The sequence below is a fragment of the Amphimedon queenslandica genome, unplaced genomic scaffold, assembly GCF_000090795.2.
Source record: "Amphimedon queenslandica unplaced genomic scaffold, v1.1 AMPQUscaffold_13426, whole genome shotgun sequence".
NCBI lineage: Eukaryota > Metazoa > Porifera > Demospongiae > Haplosclerida > Niphatidae > Amphimedon > Amphimedon queenslandica.
The window spans coordinates 210,003-235,234 of NW_003546338.1; the positions used below are offsets into that span (position 1 = coordinate 210,003).

General features: G+C 34.9%; 5 protein-coding genes across 6 annotated transcripts; 3 read left to right on the forward strand and 2 right to left on the reverse strand.

Annotated features, from left to right (window-relative positions):
• Window positions 1-5: 5 nt before the first annotated feature.
• On the reverse strand, window positions 6-2,975 carry LOC109581663 (uncharacterized). Its single transcript, XM_019995980.1, has 5 exons — window positions 2,892-2,975; window positions 1,372-2,846; window positions 1,066-1,305; window positions 407-1,010; window positions 6-300 (listed from the first exon to the last, which is right to left on the reverse strand). Exons 2-5 carry the CDS (start codon window positions 2,237-2,239, stop codon window positions 6-8), a joined length of 2,007 nt encoding a protein of 668 aa, XP_019851539.1. The 5' UTR covers window positions 2,240-2,846; window positions 2,892-2,975.
• A 62-nt stretch (window positions 2,976-3,037) lies between these two features.
• LOC100639484 (zinc finger CCCH domain-containing protein 14-like) lies at window positions 3,038-7,794 on the forward strand. Its single transcript, XM_003386315.3, has 15 exons — window positions 3,038-3,100; window positions 3,151-3,193; window positions 3,262-3,376; window positions 3,673-3,716; window positions 3,769-4,076; window positions 4,461-4,582; window positions 4,667-4,824; window positions 5,218-5,405; window positions 5,484-5,596; window positions 5,688-5,879; window positions 6,263-6,331; window positions 6,389-6,453; window positions 6,740-6,771; window positions 6,826-6,938; window positions 7,555-7,794. The coding sequence occupies exons 1-15, from the start codon at window positions 3,077-3,079 to the stop codon at window positions 7,607-7,609; spliced, it is 1,641 nt and encodes a 546-aa protein (XP_003386363.2). The 5' UTR covers window positions 3,038-3,076; the 3' UTR covers window positions 7,610-7,794.
• Window positions 7,795-7,886: 92 nt separating this feature from the next.
• LOC100639608 (cytosol aminopeptidase-like) lies at window positions 7,887-12,651 on the reverse strand. The gene is made up of 12 exons (XM_003386316.3): window positions 12,310-12,651; window positions 12,117-12,250; window positions 11,935-11,989; window positions 11,773-11,875; window positions 11,061-11,421; window positions 10,076-10,218; window positions 9,487-9,619; window positions 9,208-9,407; window positions 8,956-9,035; window positions 8,504-8,650; window positions 8,311-8,407; window positions 7,887-8,077 (listed from the first exon to the last, which is right to left on the reverse strand). Exons 1-12 carry the CDS (start codon window positions 12,433-12,435, stop codon window positions 8,019-8,021), a joined length of 1,638 nt encoding a protein of 545 aa, XP_003386364.1. The 5' UTR covers window positions 12,436-12,651; the 3' UTR covers window positions 7,887-8,018.
• A 44-nt stretch (window positions 12,652-12,695) lies between these two features.
• LOC109581680 (triple functional domain protein-like) lies at window positions 12,696-22,895 on the forward strand. Of its 2 annotated transcripts, none has more exons than XM_019995997.1 (21): window positions 12,696-13,154; window positions 13,449-13,552; window positions 14,678-14,747; window positions 15,002-15,202; window positions 15,707-15,757; window positions 15,898-15,978; window positions 16,285-16,323; window positions 16,369-16,413; window positions 16,505-16,627; window positions 17,093-17,185; window positions 17,269-17,409; window positions 17,522-17,576; window positions 17,729-17,782; window positions 18,072-18,187; window positions 18,237-18,288; window positions 18,340-18,463; window positions 20,318-20,490; window positions 20,537-20,806; window positions 21,002-21,249; window positions 21,307-21,421; window positions 21,500-22,895. In XM_019995997.1, exons 1-21 carry the CDS (start codon window positions 12,834-12,836, stop codon window positions 22,756-22,758), a joined length of 3,735 nt encoding a protein of 1,244 aa, XP_019851556.1. In that variant the 5' UTR covers window positions 12,696-12,833; the 3' UTR covers window positions 22,759-22,895. The 2 variants fall into 2 exon arrangements, with proteins under 2 accessions (XP_019851556.1, XP_019851557.1); XM_019995998.1 differs by having other exon boundaries at window positions 18,346-18,463.
• Window positions 22,896-23,502: 607 nt separating this feature from the next.
• LOC109581668 (uncharacterized) lies at window positions 23,503-24,926 on the forward strand. The gene is made up of 3 exons (XM_019995985.1): window positions 23,503-23,644; window positions 23,816-23,973; window positions 24,474-24,926. Exons 1-3 carry the CDS (start codon window positions 23,551-23,553, stop codon window positions 24,777-24,779), a joined length of 558 nt encoding a protein of 185 aa, XP_019851544.1. The 5' UTR covers window positions 23,503-23,550; the 3' UTR covers window positions 24,780-24,926.
• Window positions 24,927-25,232: the final 306 nt, after the last annotated feature.

Sequence of the window (25,232 nt, forward strand, 5' to 3'; positions counted from 1 at the left end):
TATAATTATTCAGTTATAATTGATTGTATTATTGTTAACATACCTGGTATTGGAGGGACATATGCAGTACCATTGTCTGATGGCCGTCTGGTATAATACTTCTCACAAGCTGTTGCTGGTCCTTTACAACAATAAATATAAGGTAAAATATCTTCCCAATGATGACTTAATAAACTGCTCAGATAGTTTGATGAATCACTGCCAATAGGAGATGCTTTGTCAACAGAGCCACCACTTGTTGGGCCAATGATTAATTGACCACTGGTATCATAACAACATTCATTACTTGATCCTTCAGTCCTAAAGATAAATAACATAATTCATTGCATGTATTCATAAATTCATAATGTTGAACTGATAGCCAATAGGAGGAAATACACTTTCATGGTATGAATGATGTTTTTACCTAGCTATGGTTCTTTGATGGTAACATTTGTCAGCATTAGGATGAAGAAACCTCATTTGTCTGGTGTTAGTGTTTTGTATCAATCCACTATTAACCGTTCTTGCTTGATCAATAGTTGGTGGACAAGGAACCTCTGAACGTACAACTGACAATAATGCCTCACCAACTGTAGCAGGTTCACTGATTGACCATTCTTTACATTTGCTATAAAATTTGCTTGCATCATTTGTAATCCATATCATATCAGTCCATTGCTTTACAATACCTTCAGCATAATCATATGTCGCTGGATTTTGTTGACTTCCTATAGCTTCAATAGAAATGATGGCTGGATAGACACTTTGTGCTGATGAATGTGATACAGTTGGTATACTAACAGTATAAGAACCATTATTGTCAATATTGGTGGCTAGTTCATTAACTTGATCAACCGAATTGTTAGTGATGACATAAAGTTTGATATTAATGCGAAGATTTGCTGTATTAACAGTTCCTGTGCTCTCAGATAGGCTAGTTGGAATCCACTTTAGTGTGATAGTATCTTGTGCCTGTATTAATAGATCATTAGATATAATATTCACCTTATATCCATTTTCAATAGACTCTAAACGAGATAAAATGAAAACATTACATGCCTAAATTACTCAAATTTTACTTACGAAAATAAAATGAGGCTTCATGTGTATATGCATGTTGCAATTGTACAGATACCCTTCCTGTTACATTCAATTTAGGAGTGATGCATAAAACTTCAGTAGAACTAATGGGGAAACCTCTCACTTCAGTATTATGAAAACGACATGTGACTAGCTGCTGCTGTTTAACAAATTTAGGAGATGTTAGTATAACTGGGACACCACCAAAAATGTGACCATACCATGGACTCAAACGAAGAGCTCCTAAATTTAGTTACAAATATGAGATACAAGCACCTTAACAGAAGTTAACACTAATTCAACACTAACCTGCTGTCAATGCATCCAATTTCATTCCCATCATAAATGTATAAGTTTGAGGATTATCTGAAGGATTGTGATAATTGGTTCCATAACCAATAACACTAAGGCCTGCAGATGGATTGCTGTGTTGGAACACATGAGGGTTAACATCTGAAAATTCATGGATAGTACCATATCCTGCAGTGTTGCCATTTTGATCAGTAATAGGATTCCAAATCCAGTTATATGGCACGCCATCAAGCAGTACAGATGAAGTATCAGTAGTAGTAATGTGAACATATTTATTCACAAATTTAGAGTTATAATATGATTCATTAATAGGAATATACTGAACAGTGTTAATATATTGTTCAACAGGAGGGACTATGCTCATTGTTTGACTGAAAATTGTCGACACATTTTCGATATTTTCTATGTGGCCTTCAGCACTAAACTGCATTACTAGAATTGGTTTATCTGATTTAATAACACAATATGCTCTTGGGTTATAAGTTATGTTCCAATCTTCAAAATTCCAATCCCCTGGTGATGACAGTGTAATAGTAGCAACTACAGAACCATTACAGGTCTGCGTAACTGTTGTGTCATAAGTTGAACCAATTATTTTATTGTAATGTTGAAATACCCCATTGGGAAATGGAACGATTAGAAATGTTTCACCCCATGTTACTGTAGGAGGAATCTGCTCCACAAAATGATCGCACCATCGGCCGGCCTGCCACCACCACGTATATTGTGTTTGTTCAAGCTGCTGAAGGAGTTCGTCAGAAATAGTACCACATTCATGTCCACTGATGACAGTCAATGGTTTATTAGAGATGATGGCAGTGCCAGTCAAATCACCAAATGCTGTTCCGACAAAAAGTGTTTGCATTTGATGCAGTGTAATGGTGTGTACATCACCAGGCTCAACTGATAATAGTGCACTATTAGCATCTTGTGAATCAACTGGGACTTCAACAATTTGAGTAGGTGCAATAGTTATTGTGGTATCATTTTCATTGCCAACTAAAAGAAATGAGCTTTGGCTATCGTCATAGAAACTGGTGACATAGATCTATCAGCAGACACAACAAAATAATCATACTGCTGTAGTTGGAGATTAGTATACGGATAAGCCAAGTATCCCTCTTTAAAATCATATTCTGCCACCATTGCAATCACAGATATAGGAGAATCAGAGTGAACATGTATTCCTTTATATCGTTCAGAGTAGTTAGCATGGACTGATCGAAGAACACGCTGTGGTAAGAGCACAGTGGCTGGTTCATCAACCGAAACATTTCCAGCACTATTCCACCCTATATCTGTTTCTACTGTAAAGTTAACAGACTGAGTGGAAAGTGTACTAATAAAAATTCGGTCTTCATTTATGTCGTTCCATTGGTCAGTTCTGATAATGCCAATATAAAAATCATTTCCATAAGTAGTCCTGTCAACAGCTTGACTATCAGAAACTTCATATAAGCAGAGGAAGCAAACTATTGAGCAATAGATCAATACAAACATCATATCAATACTCTTACCTAGTAATAAGGTAATGAAAGATTCTGCAGTCATGTTGCTGCTTGAGGAATTAAGCTGCTGGCCTGCTGCACGCAAGGGTGGGGCTGATTAAGATAATATAGGCGGGGATGCATGGATATATGGATGGCTTCAGCTCACGTGATGTGACTGGAAAATAGGCGTGTACACGTGTTGAGACTAGAAAATGGATCACCATAATGCAATCAGAGTAAGTGGAATATCTATAGCCTCATTTTAAGGCATCCCTTTTTACTGTAGAGTGGGATCATTGACAAGCTCAAGGATTTCAACGCTTACATTGGTGAGAGACTGTAGTGCTTCATGTCCATGATTATATATACATGTATGGTGTTATTAACACATACACAGATAATGAGTTACCTGACTATATCATGGTGATGTTAGCCAATAAGAAGACAATGAATCAGATCAGCACTGATCTTCAATTGTTTCTAGGAGAGAATACTGATCAATTCATTGACTGGTCAGTAAATACACTTATGGGTGGGGCATAGCCACACCTGCCATATATAGCAGGAAGTTTTTGAAATATAAATTTTGGCACTGTTTTAATTTGCCATTTTGCTTCATTGTGATATTACATAGTTCAAAATAGTCATGGCCTTAAATTTCATTTTTTAAAGATTATTTTTTGCAAACATTTTAAAAAACTTTAGTGGATTTGAGCCTGCATGAAGTAAACCAGGGCATACCATGTGCACAAATGATTGTTTCCACTAGTACCAGTATTAATTTTATTTGGTTATTATGCATTGATAGGTTAAAGAAAGTTGTGAGTGATCCTTCATTACTAACAAGAGAAGGTACTATATACTGTACATCTAGTGTCACAGCTATTAAATGTTTTATTTATAGACTCTCCTAGTTCATCGCCTGACCGCACCCATTCATTATCACCAGTCAGGAAGCGCTCCTCGTCACAGACATCTAGCCAATCAAATTCAGTGAGGAGGAGGAGGTCGTCCTCTCTTGATAGACCAGTGAAAGTCTCAAGACAAGAAGACAAGAACGAACATGATGATGAACATGACGACGACGATGTTCCTGCTGCCACTATACAGCGTATTAAACTACCACCTGAAGAGAAGAAGTATAATAATAATTCTAACAATGAACACCACAGGAAAGGAGAGACTGGTAGAGGAACTAGAGGTGGAGATGAGGTATATCTCTATGGAATTATATTATTGTTTTGGTTTATAGTTTGTTGTATACATGAGAATTCTCTCCTAAATAAAATACCATAATTATTGTACCAAAATTGCTACAGTCAGTTTAATTCCGACCAAATTTTGGAGCAGCTTTAAAAATTTATTAAAAGTCTAATTTTGATCGGAATCAGCTGAAACTTGTACACTGCATAAGTACATGTATATGTATCAGAAAAAAATTAACTAAAGATTGAGAATTCCCTTATAGCTATTTTTGATGAAATGGTATTTTTATTTGTCATTTTTGAGCATCTATAAAAATTTTAATTTTATGCACATGTTTTTTTGTATTGTGCATTTTGAATGTAATTTAACCTTAAATCCCCACTATTCTAGCCTAGAAGATCACGTGATCAGGACCTCAGGAGTTTAATAAGAAGAAGAAAGGCTGAGTCAGGAATATCCGATGAGTCAAGAGTTGTATCCAGTGTAGTACAGGTCCCTGATAAACCAGATAGGTTTGTACTCATCCTCCCCCTCCCCTTACTTCACATCACTTATTCCTTTCTCTTTTTTCTTTATTCCTCTCTCTCTCTTTACAGGCCTAAAGAGTCAAGAGGTACCAGTAGATTATTGCAAAGGGCTATACACGACATACATGGTAGACACAACAGCAAGAGAGGAGAGAGGAGAGGAGGAAGAGAAAGAGATCAAAAAGGAGCTAGGACTCAAAACAAATCAGAAGAAACTCGCAAAGAAGGTACATATACATGTACATGTATGTACTCAGGAGTTCATAATGTGGGGGGGCTGGGCTCCTGGTGTACTGTACATGCAGGGTTCCCACAGGATTTTGGCATTGTGCTCAGTTCTTGTCAGTGAATTTTTAAAGTTGTTCCAAAATTTAGATGTACCATACAGCACAGGGTGTTTGTCAAAAAAGGCTAGCAGAGAATTTAGTACATTTTCTGATGCATGTACATGTATGTGTAGTTTAGAAATTTTGAGCAGATTTTGACGAATTTTTAATTTGCTTCATATTGAAGCATGCTTTATAATGGAAACCCTGTGTACATACACTGCACAAGTGCACATTGATGCATCATGTTCATACACTGCATTGTTTTTGTATAATCACAATGTCCTTTTTCAGAGGTTCTTGCTGATGAAACTGACTATGTGAATGACTTGCACAACAATGAAGGAGGAAAGGAAGAAGAATATGAGAATGATACTGTGACAGTTAGTGCTCCTTTAACTAATGAAGATGAAGATGAGGAGAAACAACAAGCAATGAGTGAGAAAGATGACAATGAGCAGTTGAAAGCAATAACTCCTGATGTAAGTAAATAAACCTCAATAAACGAGCATTGTATACTAACAGTTTTGAGTTTTCATTTGCTTATTGTTTTACTATAGAAAGTCGAAGCAGCTACAATTGCTGCTATTAGGAAAGTCCTACCAACCGAGGACTTGAGATTGTTCCTTAACAAAGGGAAATCAGTGAATAAATCATCATCATCAGATAACAGGTAAGAGAGAGTGGGACTGAATGATTATAATGTATTTTTTCTTCCTCTGTCCCCTTTTTTGTCTCTGTCTTCCATCACATTGCTTTGCTAGTGGTACAGGTACAAGGTTTATTGTTAAGATGGATGACACAGCAATGGAGGGAGATGAGGGAGAGGAGGAGGAGGAGGAAGGAGAGGAGAGTGCAAGACAGGGAAAAGGAGGATTGAGTGAGAGGTGTAGATTTTGGCCAAACTGTAAGAATGGGGACAGTTGTCCATTTCACCATCCCACAGTCCCTTGCAGGTATGTTGTACTACACCTTTAGTAGGGAGCACTACAATATCATGCTGTTTGGTTCATGCTAAATTACCGTATAGTGGGTAAATTTGGAGGGGCTAAATTTTGGTGATTGGCGGGTTTTAATTTGGCGAATTTGTGGCCACGTGCCATTGAGCATGCGTATATTGGCTCAAAATGGCGGGGTTTTATTTTGGCAAATGGCTATCAAAACGCCAAATTTGCCAAATTTAATCCCCTCAAAATTTACCCGCTATATGGTACAATTATATGTATAGTATAATTCCTTTATTTAATTTGTCAATTCCTTTTTTATGTAATGCTTTGTTTTGATTACATGTAGACTGTAGTTCCTCTTTGGATGTTGTTATTTATGTATTTATAATTAGGATGTTTCCTAACTGCAAGTTTGGCCAAAAGTGTTGCTTCGTTCATCCAGTTTGCAAATTTGATGGCAGGTTAGTTGCTAGTACTACTATTAGTAATAATGATTTTGTATGTTTCATGATATATAGGTGTATGAAGCCAGACTGCCCATACTTACATACTGTTCCTAAACCTAAAGCTATATCACCTAGAGGTACAGAAGCATTTATTGCAATTATACAGTACCATGTATCTGGAGATTTATACTTGAGAAAATTTGTGTTTTATAAAATTTTGTGTGATTCAATTTTATGTAATAAGACTGCGTCGCCTATTATTGAATGCGGCATGTAATTATGATCTAATTTTTGTAAATTTCTAAATCTTAAAGTCATGGTAAAAATTTCCAGATACATGTAGATGGTACATTGTACATATACAATGTACATGTATATAATATATTTTATTATCTCCTTTCTCTCTCTTTATTCATTCTATAGTAATGGCTGCTCCTTTTAGAATGCCAACTCCAGTAAGTGGCTGTTTCTCAATAATTCCATTTCTTTTTTTTATTAATTTTCTTCAGTTTATGCTTGGAGGGCCTAGTATGATGTACATTGGCGGTGGAGTGGGGGGAAGGGTCAGTCACAGATACCCAAATAAACAATCATTAAAATGGACACCCAACAAACATTTAAGGTAAGAACAGTTTGTAGTTGTGTCACAACATTCTGCTTTACATGTACATGTATGTGTGCAGTGTCTAAATTTAATGCAGCAAAATAGATTAATTGTGTTAAAGGACTTTTAAATTTTGCCTGATTTTTGTGGTTGGAAATTTTCATAAATTAATTTTTTAGGATATAATTTTTGTGCAATATAACCAACACATGCGATCAGGGTTTCCCACAGGATTATGACATACTGTCCAGCTTCTTGTCTGTAAATTTGGAAGTTGCTCAAAGATTGGGCGAAAAACCATGTACTAGTATAATAGAATAGTATACTCCCATAACATACTAACTATATTAACCCTTACTCCCACCCTAGACCTCCCACACATGCACTCGTAATATTGAGGTGTGGCAGGCCGGTGCAAGCCAATACATGCCACATTCAATGATACATGACACAGTCTTATTTAGTAAAGTTAAATCACGGCACAATTTTAAAACACAAAAATTTTCTGCCACACTAATTTCCTGATCTACAGTGTTAACATTTCATGAAATATCACAAAATATTTATTTTGACCACAGCCACATGTACACCTATAATGGTATATAAACTATCTTTTCTCTCTCTTTTTCCTCAGTGAAAGAAAGTTTGCAGTAGCTGACTCAGACACTTCCAGTATGTCTGTACAATGAATAATGAGCCTTTTATCTCTCTCCTTCTATTTCCTGCTCGTGTCCATAATCTCTTGTCATAATGTTAGAAGTTGAATTTGACGTTGCACATCATAATAACATTACAGAAAATAAAAGATGAAAAATTATTACTATAATCATTAAAAAATCATTGTTATTACTAATCAATAGTAATTCTTACAGTATGGAGTATCATTTATGCTTCAAAGCAGCCAGGAAAGATTAAAGGTTTGATATTAAAACAAGACATATTTATTTGTGGTGCATTAACTGCATATAGAGATCTTTGACACAATGACAAAGCATGGAATTTAAAAGCTGCATCATTGTATCAACTGTCATAAATTGACTTTTAAATAATCAAAATAATGTGAAATGCAACATGGTACATCAAGTGTCTTTAATTGAGTTATTGTTGTGAAGAGCAGAGCTGCTGTATGTACTGTATAATTGTACGAGTTGGTCTTCCTATAATAATAAATAATGATAATCTCAGTGTTAGTAATTCATTATGCCTAGTAGCATCAGGCTAAAGGTATGTATTATAAATTTCATGAATTTACAAAATTGTCAGGATTTAATTTCCATCTACCTGCCATATTAAATTATTTTTGTGAATTTTATTTTTACAAATTTTAATCCATGAAATTTATATACAGTCCTTGAGAATTTGTATTGTATAATTGCATAGAGAAGCTTACCACTCATTCCTTTACTAAGATAGGGCAGATCAGCAGTGCCTCCACTCATGACACCAGCTATATCAAGATGACACCATTCATCACACTCAACAAACGCCTACACAATAAAGATATACATACATGTAATCTATAGCATATCAATAAAAGGAAATATTATCTATTCTTTATAAGTTTCTCTTCATTTTAAAGTTACCTTAAGGAAGGCAGCTGCAGTGCATGACCCAGCTGATCTGCTAGGAGTACCAAGATTATTAATGTCAGCAATCCTTGACTTCATTTGTTTGGAGTATAAATTGTATAAAGGCATCCTCCACAGTCTGTCACCAGTTGTACGACTAGCCTATTCATTCATATACATTTAAAAAATAAAATACTTACATATTCTTTATGTACATAAATGTATAGTTGAAAACATCTAAGGATTAGCTCAAACTTTTTAAAAATTATAGTTTTTATGTTTAATTTAGTGGAATTGGCTCAAAAGTTCTACTGATCAAAAATGGAGAATTGATAAACATTTTTGGGTTAAAACTACAAGGCATTTGGTGAACTAAATTTCACAAATGAACAACTGAAAATTCCCAAGCTAAAAATACTGGTGATACCACATACTACATGTATGTATTGGTACATTTATCGTAATACCTCATGAAATCTCTCCCACATCGATTCTGATGTTGTATAAGTTCCAGCAGCTCCACTACCAAGAGCTACCCCAACAGCACCTACACATAAACAAGGAATACTCTATTTAATGGTAATTAAGACCATTAAACTATAGTGAAACATTCTTCAATTACATATATAAACAAATAAAGTTATATTGAAAATATTCACGTAAATAAAGTGTAGTACTTTCAATATTTAAATTAATTACTGAATAGCTAATTATTGTACCTGTCAGTGTAGCCATATCAATGATGCCTGTTGGATTGAATGAGTGAGCATAGCAGAGTGCATCAGCTAATATGAGTCTCCCCTCAGCATCAGTATTGTCTACCTCAATAGTCTTCCCATTCATAGCTGTCACTACATCACCTGGCTTTACTGCTTTACCTGACGGCATGTTCTCACACAATGGCATCAAAGAAACAATACTATGAGAGAGCAAAGGAGAATAACAAGAAAATAAATAAAGTGAAGGTACATTTAGTCATTTTAGTGTTTTTTGTTTACTTTATTGGTAGGCCAAGCATAGCTACAGCCAGAGTTGTTCCAGTAACACAAGCAGCTCCTCCCATGTCAGCTTTCATCTCAGGCATACCAGCAGCTGGTTTAATGGAGATGCCACCAGAATCAAACGTTATACCTTAAAAACGATATTAAAGCAGTATTGTAGAGGAGCAAAATTTGGTACTTTCATACCCATTCGACAAAATTAAAATCTGCTACTTTGAGCCATTATGAGCATGCTCAATGGCACATGGCCACAAATTTGCTAAATTAAAACCAGTCAATCACAAAATTTTAAGCCATTTGTTTCCACCAAAATTATCTACTATACAGTATATACATTATAGTCACTAGGCCTATGAATGTACTTAAGTCAGTACTTGCAACATCACCCATTCCTGGCAATATGTAGCTCAATTGACTCTCCCATACCATCCCACTCATACACCCACACATACTTCCCCTGAAAATGACATGCATATTTTAGACTTGAAGTTGGCGGTCCTTAAAATTGTTATGGGAGCTTATTTTCTGCCTAATTCATTTCATTCAAACGTCAGAAAATACACATATTGGCTATGTGTATGATTACCTTTTCCTACCAGTACTAGTGGATTGGTATCTGGTGAAGTAGCTCCATTATACTTGATCTCTAGGAACCATGGGTCTTCATCAGAGCCTTGAGCAACTGAGAGGAACGAGCCCATCTTCTTCTCCTTGATCCATGAATACGGCCTAGGATAAACAACAATAAGAATTATTATTATCATTGTAACAAATCTAATTTATGGCAATAGTGTCAGTATCACAAATACTTTAATCGACTTGCATGAAAAAATATAGAAATCTAAAATTTTGACTCATCAGCTCAAAATCTTTACACAGCATACTAGACCATGTACATCAGGGTTTCCCACAAAGCATGCTTAGTGAGCTAAAAAGCATACCGTGCAAAAGGAAATTTTGGAGGTAGTTAAATTTGGCGTTTTGATAGACATTCGCCAAATTAAAATCTGCCATTTTGAGCTATTATGTGCATGCTCAATGGCACATGGCCATAAATTTGCCAATCACCAAAATTTAGCCATTTGTCAAATTTAACTCCTCCAAAATTTCCTGCTATACAGTACATGAGCTCACAAGCCTAATAACATTTGGAGTGTCTTAAAAATTATTTAAAATCCAATTTTGACCGAAATGAGCTCAAACCTTCTACACAACATACAAACATGCATATGTATCAGAAAAAATTATAAAATAGAGGATTCTCTCCTAGTCATTTTTGATGAAATTTGGCCACAGCCTTTGTCACGACTATTGAGCAATTTTTTTAATTATCAAAATGCTTGCCATTTTTTATGAATTAAAAAAGAAAACTATTGTGGAATATTATTTATGTTTAATTTTTGAGCAACTTTAAAAATTCTCTGACTTAAGCACTATGCAAAAATCTTGTGGGGAAACCTGTACATGTACATATACATGTGTTTGTGAAATGGTTTTCAATTAATAGTATATTACCAATACATTGCCCCACAACTGCTCATGAGTCAGTAATGATTCTCTTACAGTATTACCTGGGACTAATTTCAATTTTATCTTTGTTTTCACACTGTCCAAGTTTACGCGAGACGGCATCAACAAAATCAGTTGGAGTCATGTGATTTGAGGGAGTTTCCATCAACCAGCGAGCAAAGTTCTGACCCTCAGCAAGAACACATCCTCTTCCCCACTGCTCCCTCTCACCCTCTGAGGATCCATCCCATAACAAAACACTTGGTTTCTCGTTGGTGGGTTCCTCATTGGTGGGTTTCTTTCCTTTCATGTCATCATATGTGAAGAGAGCCAAGTGAGTGCCTTCAGCTGCTGCCTCTGGATCAGATAAACCTTCCAAGTGAATCTCCTTCACTTTTGCTTTCTTCAATAAACTAGCACCAGCTAAAGTAAATACCATAAGACATAATACATGTAACTAGACATTTTTGTAGCCTAAAAATCTTTACTAGCTTTTGTAAATTTTAGGCAAAAATTTAATCCTTAAAAAATTTCAATCAAATATTACGCCATGGTAGTGTATTTACAAAAATTGCAAAAGAAATTTTTCTGGTTATTTGAAAAAAATTTGGGTAGCTATCATGGTGGTAAGGTATAAATTACTATAAGTACATACAGAATGGGATTTTGCTATATCATTAAAACACATACAAAGTACTAGTACTTCGGACTAATTTTTAAGAAGAATTTTTACTGCTCTCATTACTAATAAAACGATTAACAAGGTCTACTTACCAGCAGCAGCACAGCGAACATTATGCCTACTCATTAACATGTCCTCTTGCTTCTCCTCTGGCCCTCTTTTACCCAAACCAACCAAAGCAAGATGTGTCAAATCCTATAAAATGTAATTCAGTCAAAGATCAAGCATGTGTGAACAAACTTTATGTAACTTACTTCTGAAATATCATAAAACAGTCTTGAATCACCATCCTTCACCTGCTGACCTGAACTGTAACAAAGAAAACAACAAGATACATTGGTACTACATAATAATACATCGTAATAATACACTTTCAACATTGTATATACCAGTAATAAGGATGCAATAATACTATGGTAATCCAGTTATTAAGTACATTTTAAGTATACGAGTTATTTTATTGTTGTATTTTGCATCCAGTGTCTTCCCAGCTTCAGTCAGTTCAGCCCCATCCTCTCCCTCATAGCAACCAACAACCATCCCTCTACCTGAGAGCATGTTAGACTTCTCCTACAATTATTTATAAAATTTAAATATTAATTTAGAAAAATTAATTAAAAATTTATCACCTCTGCAGAGTCAAGGAGAAATGATGAGGTGCTGATTGAGCGAGCAGGGACTATTCGAAGGAGGACGGAGACTGAGGAGTTGCAGGAAAATAAAGAACAAGAGCCTTTCACTGCTGACTTGAGCATGACAGGACCAGGCAGGTGTGGCTTTAAAATTATTCCACGTGGTCGACTAGTCGTGGAGCAAAAACCAAAAGCGAGACCAAAAGTATCGAAGATGGACTGGGTTTTGCGAGGGCTTTTGTTAGAGGGCCAGGGCGGATTGGCTGGATTTGAGCAGTTATTTCTATTTGGCTGGTAGCTGGTGCTGGCTTGCAGATTTTTCAGTTTTCAGTAACTCTTTAACTTAGAGGCGTGGCTTGTTAATTTAATGAGATTATGAGAATTCCGATTTATAGCACCTGAACAGTTGCAGTGCAGCAGATGACTTCTTTTCCTATAATCTATCGAGTGATATCTATGCCTGTTCTTATCTAGAGTCTCTCATTTTTAAAGCCAAACTAGTTCTGTTGCAACTACTGAAAATGAGCTCCGCCGTTGTAGAAGTGCCTCCTAGCCTTGCTGCCAGTGCTGTGCCTGTGGAAGATCCCGCTGTATCTCTTCTCCCTGCCGCTCATTCTCCTTCACCTTGTGAAAAAGAAGAACCAGATCTAAACTCTACTGGAAACGAGGGAGAGTGTGTACAGGTAGCTGGACTAGCTGATGATAAAAGTGAAAAGGTGTCGGTGGATCTCATTGATACTGATACACTCCTCGAGTCCTGGCCTCATAAATCAGGACATGCCGTCAAAGAACTGATACTAACAGAGAAGACCTATCTTGAATCACTTGAAGAAGTTATAAACGTGAGCTAGTACTGTAGATCAATACATCTCTCTCAAGCATGATCTTAATAATTGCACTTGCTTTATTTTCATTATTGTACCGTGCCATAGACCCTTGTACTGTATTCCTATTAGGCATAATAGAATCTAATTCAGGGTTTGACCCTATTTGTGCTAGATGTCACGTTAGTTAGTTTATTTAATAAAATTTGCATGACATTGTGTTATTATTATGCACAAACAGGCATACACACATACAAATGATATACATAAACACATCAGTTATTATGTGATTTATATACTTTATAATAATAGGGCTACTTGAAGCCACTCTACGGGCTTCTCTTACAAAAGTCTCAAGGGCCTCAGTTCATAGAGACAGTGTTCTGTAACATTAGAAAACTTCATGCCATCCACCTGTAAGTATTTCAAATCCAGGAGTATTTTATTTTATGAAAGGTTTACAGTTTGAGGATTGTTGTGAATTACAGTTTCATTTAATTATAAAGACTGGCACATTATTGTGTATACACTAGACAATTTGTCGGCATTCTTTCTATTATTGGAGCAAAGTGATGCACTTTAACATACATGACATCTAACAATTACTTATTATGAGAAGAAGAAGGCAGTGTTTATTTATTATATATATCATTATAAATTATGTGCTATTATTGTTTTGTTACGTCTATGCCCAGAATCACAAAAATTTTATACAATTTATGGTCCGATGTTGCTTTAGTTCAAAGTATTTTAGTCTCACATCCAGCCCCTTCTATGACAGTACATACTTCATGTAGCACTCACGGAAAAATGATTATTAGTTACAGTTCTAGTTAGAGCTACAAGTCATAAATGAGTTATCTATGTGTGTAGTTTTGATTTGTGCACATACACTTAGTGTAATTTTGGTTATAGTTTTAGTATAAATGAAGTTTAGTAAAAATCAGCCAAGCATTAGTGCCTCTCTCATTTTTACTCAAAAAAGATTTCACTTTTTTTGCTACTGTCTACTAAGACATTAGAGCCAGCTTCATTTATGGTAATACTGTTGTTAGTTTGGCAAAAAATGTAAGCATTATTGTTTAGTTAACTAGACTAAACTATAGTATTTTCCCACATTAAAGGGGGTTTACAGTATGACACTAGGGCCAGCATACAGTGAATTTTTAATCAAAACTTGGGCAATTTGACGTTTTGAAGCATGTTTTTTTTTTACTAGAATAGACCCAAACCCTATTCCAGCATCAATGTAATGTTAGGATTTGTGTAATATTGTAAACCCACCTTCATTATATAGGTTGTGATTATTATAATCGTACACATGTACAATTCATTGGGTGTGTTTGTAAATTCCCAATATAGTTAAATCGTTTATAAGAATTGTAAATAATTATTCAAACCACCCAAAACAAATGACCATGAAAGGGAAGCACATTCTTCCCATTATTACTTTAAACCTCTTTTTCTCTTTGTATCTGTATATCTAGTGATTAGCTTTCCTCTTTTACATCTACATATAGCTGTTCTCTTTATTTTTTTAGAAAAGTTTATGAAAGTTTATTACTTGCTTATGATAAACCTGATGAATTTGGTAAAGTGTTTGAGGATAATGTAAGTGATTTAAATTAATTTTTTTGCTCACCCTTTATTACTACATGTATCTCAACTCGTCTCTCTCCCTCTCTCTTACACACACACACACACACACACACACACACACACACACACACACACACACACACACACACACACACACACACACACACACACACACACACACACACACACACACACACACACACACACACACACACACACACACTCTCTCTCTCTCTCTCTCTTACACACACTCACTCTCTCATTAGTCCATTCAGTTCAGGGAGTACATCAGATATTGTACTAATTTCCCTTTCTGTGAGTCTATGCTACAAAAGACGATGAAGAAGCCATCAGATACCCAGAGGTTCATCACTTGGTGTCAGATCCAGCTGGGACATCCTCTACCTCTCATCACTTACCTTCACAAACCAGTTCAAAGAATACTCAAATATAAACTCCTTCTTGAAGTAAGCTTCATCTGTTGACATTAATAATAAATTGCTTTGATTATATATGTATGTACTACGCATAGTAGTAATTACTCATTCATGTACATACAGTATATATTTTATGTATTGTGTACTAGTATTTGATTTTGTGTGAGCTTCAATATAGTGAGTAAGTGCCTGGTACAGGTAATTAAGTTGGAGCTATGTTAAGGCATTAAAATGATTTATAATTTATACTAAGAAATGTGTACACATACAATGTACGAAGGAAATTGTAATAAATGTATATAAACAGTATATGACATATGATAGTATGAGAAGGGAAGGGAAGAAGGGGGATATACATATGTGATAATGAGTAGTATACTAGACACAATAGAAGTCTTATAGCTTTGGACAAGATTGCTAACATAATACTACACTGTGGCTCAATAGGAGCCAGCACTAACACCTTCTCTGACATCATGAGCCAGCATTAATTTGTGATCAGACGTAATCATTTTCTCTCTCCTCTCTCTTTAGCAAATCCTCAAAAGGTTTCACGAAAGCACACCAGGACAGAAAGAACTTATGGTAAGGACTGCTTGTCCTTTAATTCCTACATTTATGATGTAATGAAATGTACATGTACATAATGTTTATAGAATGCTTTAGTTAGCCTGCTTGACTCTTACGTGTAATTCCTTATGATGTAATGAAATGTATTTTTATAGAATGCTCTAGTAAACATGAGTGGCCTTGCACACGAGATCAATGAAGTTAAGAAGAGACAAGAGAATGTAACTAGAGTAAAGGTATTACCATCCACTCTCAATTACTCTCTTCCTCCTGTTTTTGTATTAAACTGTTTATGCATAAATGCATGTACGTATTGGGTTACAAGAATCCTAATAGTCTAGCCTGTATGTGTCATGTACATGTAGTATAGGGAATTATTTGAAGAGGTTGCTTCACAGTTTAGTCTTGGCAGGTTGGTAATTATTAGTTATACTAATACTAAAACCAATTGATACTTTGAAGTATAGATCATGCCAACAGTAACTTTGAAAATGAATGTTGCTCACTGTTATACTTGTAATTTTATTATTTTCTTGTTGTAGTCTATAGAGAAACAGTTAAAAGGTTTGAAAGGAAGTGAGGTACTGATAAGTGTTTATTTGACTAATTTGGCATTTTCCTTTCAGATATCTGGTTCCAGTCTACTATCTTATGGACACCTCATTTATGAGGTAATATATTAACCGTAATTCATGACCTTTTAATTTGTTTATGTCCTTTTCCCCTCGTCCCTTCCTTTCTCTCTAAATTTGTCCTTTTAAGGTTGATTGTAAAGTCCTCAGTAGAAGAGGTGGAGAGAGGACATTGCTGCTGTTTGAGAAAATGCTTCTCTTCCTCAAGAAACTTAAGAGCGAAACAGGATACATATATAAAGGATTCATCAAGGTACGTGTTACGTCACTCTATTGCATCCATGTGTAATTGTAATATGATATGTATTATAGTAATAGTTGTATTAGTAATATTAGTCTGTGTGTATAGATTATACTAAGAACTGAAAATCAATATTATATAATTTTATGGGGGGGGGCATGTGGGGGCTAAATTTAGTGACAGTAAACAAATAAATCAGGTTCAAACTTTGAAAATATTACAAAGTCAAGGGATTGGGAAATGTAAACAATACTTGAATGCTACATTAGTGATGATTTTCAGGCCTGAAATGATACAAACAGAAACTAATGAACATAAAATGTAATACAAGCTCTAGATTAAATATAATTTTAAGCCATCATTCTTAAGAAATAGCATTTGTACTACAATTATATTATCATTAGCTATGTAATTGATCTATTACTGTCTGACATGGGATTGTCATGTGATTGTCATGTGTTGATGTACTGTACGTAGGTCGAAGAACTTGATTTAACTGAAGATTCTAACAAGGAAACCGTCTTAAGTATATTTTCAATTTCTTCTCCTTCGAAACGTTTTGTAGTGCAGGCAAGTTAATATTTATACAGTATATAGTGACATCTGTTATTTTTAATATTGATTTTATGTAATTATAATGTACATGACTACAGGTACGCAGTAGCAGAGTAAAAGAGGAGCTAGTTCAATGCATTCAAACTCTTCTTGTGCCTCACATGAAAAGAGAGACTGAACCATCTCATGAATCTACTGTTGAAGAAGATGAGAGGATTCCTAGTGTAGGGCACATTACTGTAAGTGCATAAATTAATTTGCAGCCGTATAAATTAATTATAGCATGTGTGTGTGGGTGTATGTAATGATTGTATGTGTACAGTATCATGGCATTTATTTACTATCATTCAGAAAAAACCAAAAATGGTCAATCTTTTGCGTCAAAGAAGTCTTGCTGCATCAACAGGTGAGTTACAAATACATGTACATGTATGTAAGAATTGTTTTAATTAAGAAATGAGAGAGAGAGGGAGAGAGGGGGGGAGAGAGAGCTGTGGGAGTGAAAGAGAGGGAAACAGTTATCAGAGTAATTATTGAATTATTGTTTGTTTCCTCTAGACCTTCAGCGCAGACGCAAAACAAGACAAATGAGTACTAGAAAACATTCCTTAGGTAAATTACGTGATAATGAATGCATGTACATGTATATCTAATCAATTTTGAGTAAATTGACAACTACTGTAGTAAAATCTACACATTTACATGTATAATGTATGTACATGTATGTATTTTACCTTTTTTATCCGTAAAATAACAAGCACTAGAAATTTTAACAATGTATACAATGTAAATAAATTGATATAATGCATATGTGCGTACATGTACAATGTACATGCATGTACATGTGCATGTACATGTACCAGTATTAACCAACCCTAATTGTTTATTTATACTATAATAGATCAACATCACAGTGCAAGTAGGAGTGATGCATTGAGTGGTTCTGCTGACTCAGGAATAAGTATCAGTAAAGACTCCAGTGAGACTATTAGTTTATCCATTGAGAATGAAACTGAGGTTGTGCTATTGACGTCTTGTTTGCAATTGATATTTTTTGATTATACAGGAACCAAGAAGGCTTCATCGAAAGACGGCTTTTAGAAGAAAAAAGACAAAAAGTTTGTATTAGTTAAAGCCTTCCTTCATGCTTTCCTTTCCATTCTCTTAAGAATTAGAAAATGATGATTCGGTCACTAGTGAATTGTGTGAGAGCTCATGGGCTGATCATACAGGCCTGGATGAAGATGGCATGAGTAGTTTAGACCTTGTCAGTAGTCTAGACAAGAAACCAAGGTTTGTGGATGGCTTGTATTGTAGCTACATGTACATGTACATGTACAATATTAGAGCTGTTAAATTACTGTATAAAAAACTTCTATTGCCTAAGTCGTCTTTAATTTACACACTTTGAGGAATCTCCCATACTGAAGTATGTAGAGGCTTCTATTTTTTAATCTACATGTATGTATATTCCCCAGGCTTTTACTTCTAATTAACACAGAATTTAAAAATAGTATGGTCGGGTTTCCTACAAAGCATGCTAAGGGAGCTAAAAATATACTTCATGAGCTGACAAGCACTACAATATTCCATGTGTATGTACATTTGTACATGGCAACTGTGATCAAAATCAGCTCAAACTTGATACATAACTGTATATTATGTATCAGAAAAATATATAATTCTCTCCTAGTCGTTTTTGGTAAAATTTGGCCAAAGTTCCTTATACATATAGTACAGGGAATTTGGCCAGAGCAACTATAGTACAGGGAATTTAGCCAGGGCAACTTTAAAAATTTGTAAAAAATCCAAACTTAATCGGAATCAGCTTAAACTTGCTACACAACATAAAAACATGTATGTGTATCAAAAAAAATTATAAAAATGGAGAATTCTCTTCTAGTCATTTTTGGTAAAATTTGGCCAAAATCCCTGTACTATAGTACAGGGACTTTGGTCCGATTTTAGAGCAATTTTAAAAATTTGTAAAAAATTCAAACTTAATCGGAATTAGCTCAAACTTGCTACACAACATAAAAACATGTATATGTATAAGAAAAAAATATTAAAATGGAGAATTCTCTCCTAGTCATTTTTGGCGAATATTAGAGTACCGTAATTTCTCTAAAAATTCATCATCACTGTTTTGGGGCAAGTAATTTTCAAAACAAAATTTTAGACGTCAAACGAAAATAATTAAGCCAAAATATTTATTTTTGACAAGTTTAGAGGCAGCATGGTGGTGTGTGAGTGCATCATGAAAGTCTGCCAAGTCGCTGCTTACCTGCCACTCCATTGCCATTGAAGACTAATATAAAGAATCCTGACAAAATTAGAACATGTGGTGAGGATATTTTTGTGACGAATAATTAGACTACTTTCGGTACCATTTCTCCCAAATAATTATTTATTTTCGAAATAGAGTGCAGAATTTTTAGAGAAATTACGGTAACTTAAAAAAATTTTTAATCCAAACTTAATGGAATCAGCTCAAACTTGCTACACAACATAAGAACATGTATATGTTCATCAGAAAAAAATATAAAAATGAGCAAATCTTTTGAACCTTTTTTGATGAAAAGGCCAATAGCTAAATTTTGTCAAAAATGGCTTTGAGAGAATTCTTTATTTTAATTTTTCTCTAATACATATACATGTCCTTATGTTGCGTAGCAAGTTCGAGCTGATTCCAATCAAAATTGAATTTATTTATACTCAAAAATTTGGCCAATGGCTAAAAGCTATTATAGCCTTTGGTTTTTGACCAAATGTTTGAGTATATAACTTTAAAATTTATTAAAAATCTATATTTGATTGGAATCAGCTAAAACTTGCTATTCTAAATTTAAATGATATTGATTTGCATCCTTTGTTAAAGTACTGAAAGACATTATTACTATTACTATTACAATAAATTTTATTATTATTACCATGATACTAGTATCAGCCATTTTATATACATTACCATTGCCGCTTTTACCATTACTCCATGTTAAATAATTATTATAAATGTGACATAATTATCTATGCTTTTATAGTGCAGAATCAAAAACAGGTTTTGTACCTGTACGTATAATTACCGTATATTGTTTCTGTTTGTTTAAGTGTAACCAATTTTATTTATTATTTTTTCATCTCTGCCAATAGAGCACTTACTTTTTCATCCAAAGAAGATTTATTGCATTCTAGTGGAGAGTTCATATACCCTGAGAATCATCAGCGACATAACACAGTCATTGGAGGGCTAAGGGAAAGAGCTGATCTATACTCAGTACCACCTGATCCATACGAAGCACTGGAACGTAATCGTTTATTGTCAGGTATATTGTATTATAGAACAGAGGAGATTTTTAGCTTAATAATTAGATATTACTTTAGTGGAAGAGGAGGAGGAGGAGGAGGAGGAGGAGAAAAATGAAGATGAAAGAGGAACTGAAGATCTTGAAGAGGAGATTCAAGGTGAAGTTGAAGGGGAGATTGAAGAGAAAGCTTCCGAGGGTAATACAGTAGAGAGGAGAAGTATATTCTCTCGTGGCTTTGAAGACAGTAATGAGAGCTTGGGATCTAATGCCTCATCAATGTGTCTGGAGGATCATTACTTGCTTAGTCAAACAGCAAAATCAGCAATTATTGCAAGTACGTTTAAAATCATTGTGAATTAATTTAGTGTGTTATTAATAATTTTTGCTGGCTTTTCTGCTTTATGAATAATGTCTTATTTATTTAAAATACATACATGTATCCTTACTATTGCAGTATCAGCTCCCATTATAAGAGAGATATGATAGCCATTTTTATTGACTATTGGATGGTTGCTCTTCTTTATTATAGGCAGAGATGGTGAAAACATTGTTATTTATGATGATACTGAAGACTCTGAGAGCGACTATGAATACGAAGAGGAGGAGGAGGAGGAAGGAAGTGAAAGAGATGAGATTGAAACCAGAGGAGGAGAAGAAGAAGAAGAGAGGTCGTCATCTCCTGAACCAGAAAAAAAGCAGCATACCAGTCTGAGATCTTACCTAAGCACTAGCAATCTATTACGTGTACCTCAGGAGCAAGTATATTTTAATTCAAAGGTATTTCTTCATGCACCTCCATGAATATTTTAGTAATTAATTCTGATTATTCTTTAGGAATGTGCTTATTCAACGCTACCAAGAGGAGCTGGATTAATGGGAGTCAGTTCTCCATTGCTGTACAGTCATAGGAGAAAGATCCAGAGGAGCCTCACTTCAGATGTTTTACAGAGTAAGTGTGAATAGTTAGAAAATTCAATGCTTTATCATGAATGATTCGTTACATTTTGTACATTGTATGTACATGTAGGCTTGCCATCTGAGAAGGGACTTATATTGTGTGATAATTTGTCTGCTTCAAGCAGTGACTTGTCTCCATCATCTACTCCTTATGATGAACAGAAGAGAGATGAGCTTACATCAACCAAAAATCAACAAGAAGAAAAGGAAGGTATTCCCTCTAGTGACCTGATAGAGAAGGAACTGGGAGAGGAGAATGAAAAGAATGACTTTTTAATACAAGCAGCATCTTTAGGCACAAATGCTTCACCTCAGATTGAAATGAATCATTCTTCTTTGATGATTTCTGAAGACAAAGATCTTTTTCCACCACCTCCAGAGTCCTCTACTGTTTCTGATTTACGGCCACATGAGAATGAAGCTTCACATCCTAGCTATTCATGGAACTCATCACTAGCTTTTGATGATAACAGTTTTGAACAGCAACCATTAACTTTATCATCATCCCTCTTTGGAATTGATCAATTAGTTGATCATCATGTAACACCTACAATTGACCTACACAAAGAGATTAATGAGACCATGCCAGTAGCTAACAGCGAAGAGGAATTGATTATTAGTGATGATCTACCAAATACAAATGAAGAGGTGCTGCCATCTGCCTACAATGAAGAATTTGTATCAAACAAAAATAATGGGTCATTATCTGCATCTGCGTCCAATAGAGATTCGATATCAGAGAGTGATCAAGAATTGATGTCATCAGGCAGTCATGTAGAGTCAACCAATCTGGAAATACTATCCAGCAATAGTAATGGAGAGCCGATTGATGAAGAAGTGCTTGCTGATGATAAATCAGTTAATGAACATATAAATGAAGCTACTGATATTATCAAGAGTAATGATGCAAAGGGTGCAGTGCAACCATTTCACAATGAGCATATTACAAATAAGGAGAGCTCTACTGAAGAAAGCAGTTTTCAGCACACATTTGATAATTGTAGCGACAATTTTTCTTCGAGCAATAATAACGATAAAGAAATAGATTCACCACAGGTGAGACGACGTGATATCCCAAAAAGTGTAAATATTCACCATACAATTGCCGAACTACCTTCTACTAGTGTAACTAGTGCTAAATCTCCAGCTTGGATAGGAAGCAAAACAGCATTGATAGTCAAGTATGGAACAGCTGGACTGCTCACCAATTGCTTGTCGACATACTCACAACAAAACCTTCTCGTATGTCTGATGTTACTTGGAATAGTCCTATTCTTGACAGTCATGATTGGCTTCAGCTATTTCTTCTATTACAGGAATGAAAATTGATGATGCATGAAACCATAATGTTTTCATGTTGTATTGACTCAAGTTGTATTATAATGCATCAGATCTGTCATATGTCATCATGTATAATTAAGCTCTATAGTCATTATTTCATATTTTATATCACATTAGAACTTTGACAAGTCCTGATACAGCAGAGCACACAACAGCAGCCATTTCCAAATATTTTCTTAACATGCAATGGCAATCCATTCAATAACTTTTGAGCATATCTATGATCAACCTTAGGTGCTTAAGCAATTATTTTAATAGAAAGTCATGGTTGTCCTTGTACCAACTGTGGTTTTGGTAGAACTATGGATCTAGCTTGTTGATTACAGGTATCCATGGTTTTTGTGGCATTTTGTATCCATGGAATTTTAATTTATTAACCTAGCAACTGTGTCTATAGCTTGTCATGCATGATTTTTGATTTCACATAGCAGAACAAGTCAGTGATTGATACTTAACTTAGTTCTCCTCAAGGAAACTCATTAAGGAGTTTGTGAGTAAAGCTAGTGAACCCTCCTACTGTTGTATTTTGATTGCTTAATGACTGCTTTAGCCAACACCTATGTGATATTAATCTATTGTGTAGATTGCTGTACTGGATATTGTATTGTTGCTATCCATCCCTGTGGTTTTGTATCCTGTTGTTTTGACTGAAAACATCTAATTGAAAAATAGATTTTGTACAATAATAAACAACTAGGAAGGAAAATAGATGTACCAGTTGAGCCAATGAGATACAATAATGGCTTTTAACATTAATTTATGTTCCTGATATGATGACATATGCATCATACCTTAATTCTAGGATACAATATTAATTCAAAGATGAAGAAAGCTCTTGTTGCACTATGTCTTTTGTGTCTTTTTCTGTCAGTAAGTAAGTTTATGAGAGAAGTGCTCCATGCCACTTCTATTGCTAATATACTATCTAGTTTTGTTGTCTTTGGTATGTATGCATGCATTGAGTGCCAGGATTTTTAACAAAGTCCTTCTGCTCTCCTAATGAGCCAGCTTCATGATTATTTAATAATAATTCTTTTATCATTAGATGGCAATGGAGCTGCTGGTGGAGCAATTTTTCTCGGTGTACTGGTTATGATAGAGACATTTGTGATCATAGGATTGCTTGTATCAGTGACTGTTATTTTGTATTTCATTATGATGAAAAACAAAAATGAACCAGATTCTGTTCTTGCTTCTCATAAGGTAGATTGTTACATATATACACACAGACAATTCCATAACATTAGCCTACATGTACATGTATCCATGTTCTTATGTTGTGTAAAGCTTGAGTTGATTCCAATCTAAATTAGATTTTTTAATTTAAAAAAGTACTCAAAAATTTTGGCTAAATACCAAAGGCCTCTGGTTGTTGGCCAAATTTTTTCAAAAATGGCTCTAAGAAAATGTTCTATTCTTATAATTTTTCTGAGACTGATACATACACAAGCTCTAATGTTTTGTGGAAGTTTTTAGGTGATTTTGATCAAAATTGGTTTTTTAATGAAATTTTAAATTTGCTCCATATGCCATGTACTGTTTGAAGCATGCTGTTTAGCTTGTTTAGCATGTTTTGTAGGAAACCCTGACTGAGTGCATTTATATGCTTCGTGGTAATAGTACTAGCTGTTCCTTTTTATTCTAATACTGTTTATAGTGTGAATTGACTTCTCTCTCTTTCCTCCTCTCTCTTCTCGTCAAAGCAACAAGCTCCTCCCAAACCACCTAAAGTTGCACCATCAACAACAATTGATGATCAAGTAGCTCATGTAGACCATTCTACTAACTGGGCTGAGAGATGCACCTCTTCCCCAATGAAACAAGCTCCCCCCAAGCCACTCAGAACACCATCAACAATGATTGATAATGAGGTTCCTCGCTCTGTTATAGAACAATCTCCTGTTGAACCACAAGAAGGTGCTACTACATGCCCTGATATTGATCATACTGCTTCATCCTCTTATGTACATCATCAGAAATCTAATGACAGCAATAACATTCTGCTGTAACCCATGGCCGACACATTGAGGGAAGAGACTCTAGTATTAATTATAAGTTCCACTATAGTATAAACTATCTGAACCCATGGTAGAGAAACACTGTTTTAATTCTTTCTCTTCTCTTAATTTGTGTCTTATTACTGAATTTCTTAGTAATTATAGCTAGCTCTATTATTACTGTTAAAAACGTAATACATGTACATGTACATGTATGTTTGATAGATCTTACTCAGCATGCATTATGTAGCATGCAAGCTTGAAATAGCAAACATTTCTATTTTACTGTCACATGCTCTTGCATGCATAGTGTCACTGTATAGTGTCAACATAGTGTTAACATAGACTAATATGGTGCACAGTGTGAACTTGATGTTAGCAAGAGTAGATGCTAGTACTGAATGAATCAATGCCATATTCATGCATGCATAGATAGACAGTAGTAATAGATTACATCATAGTAGT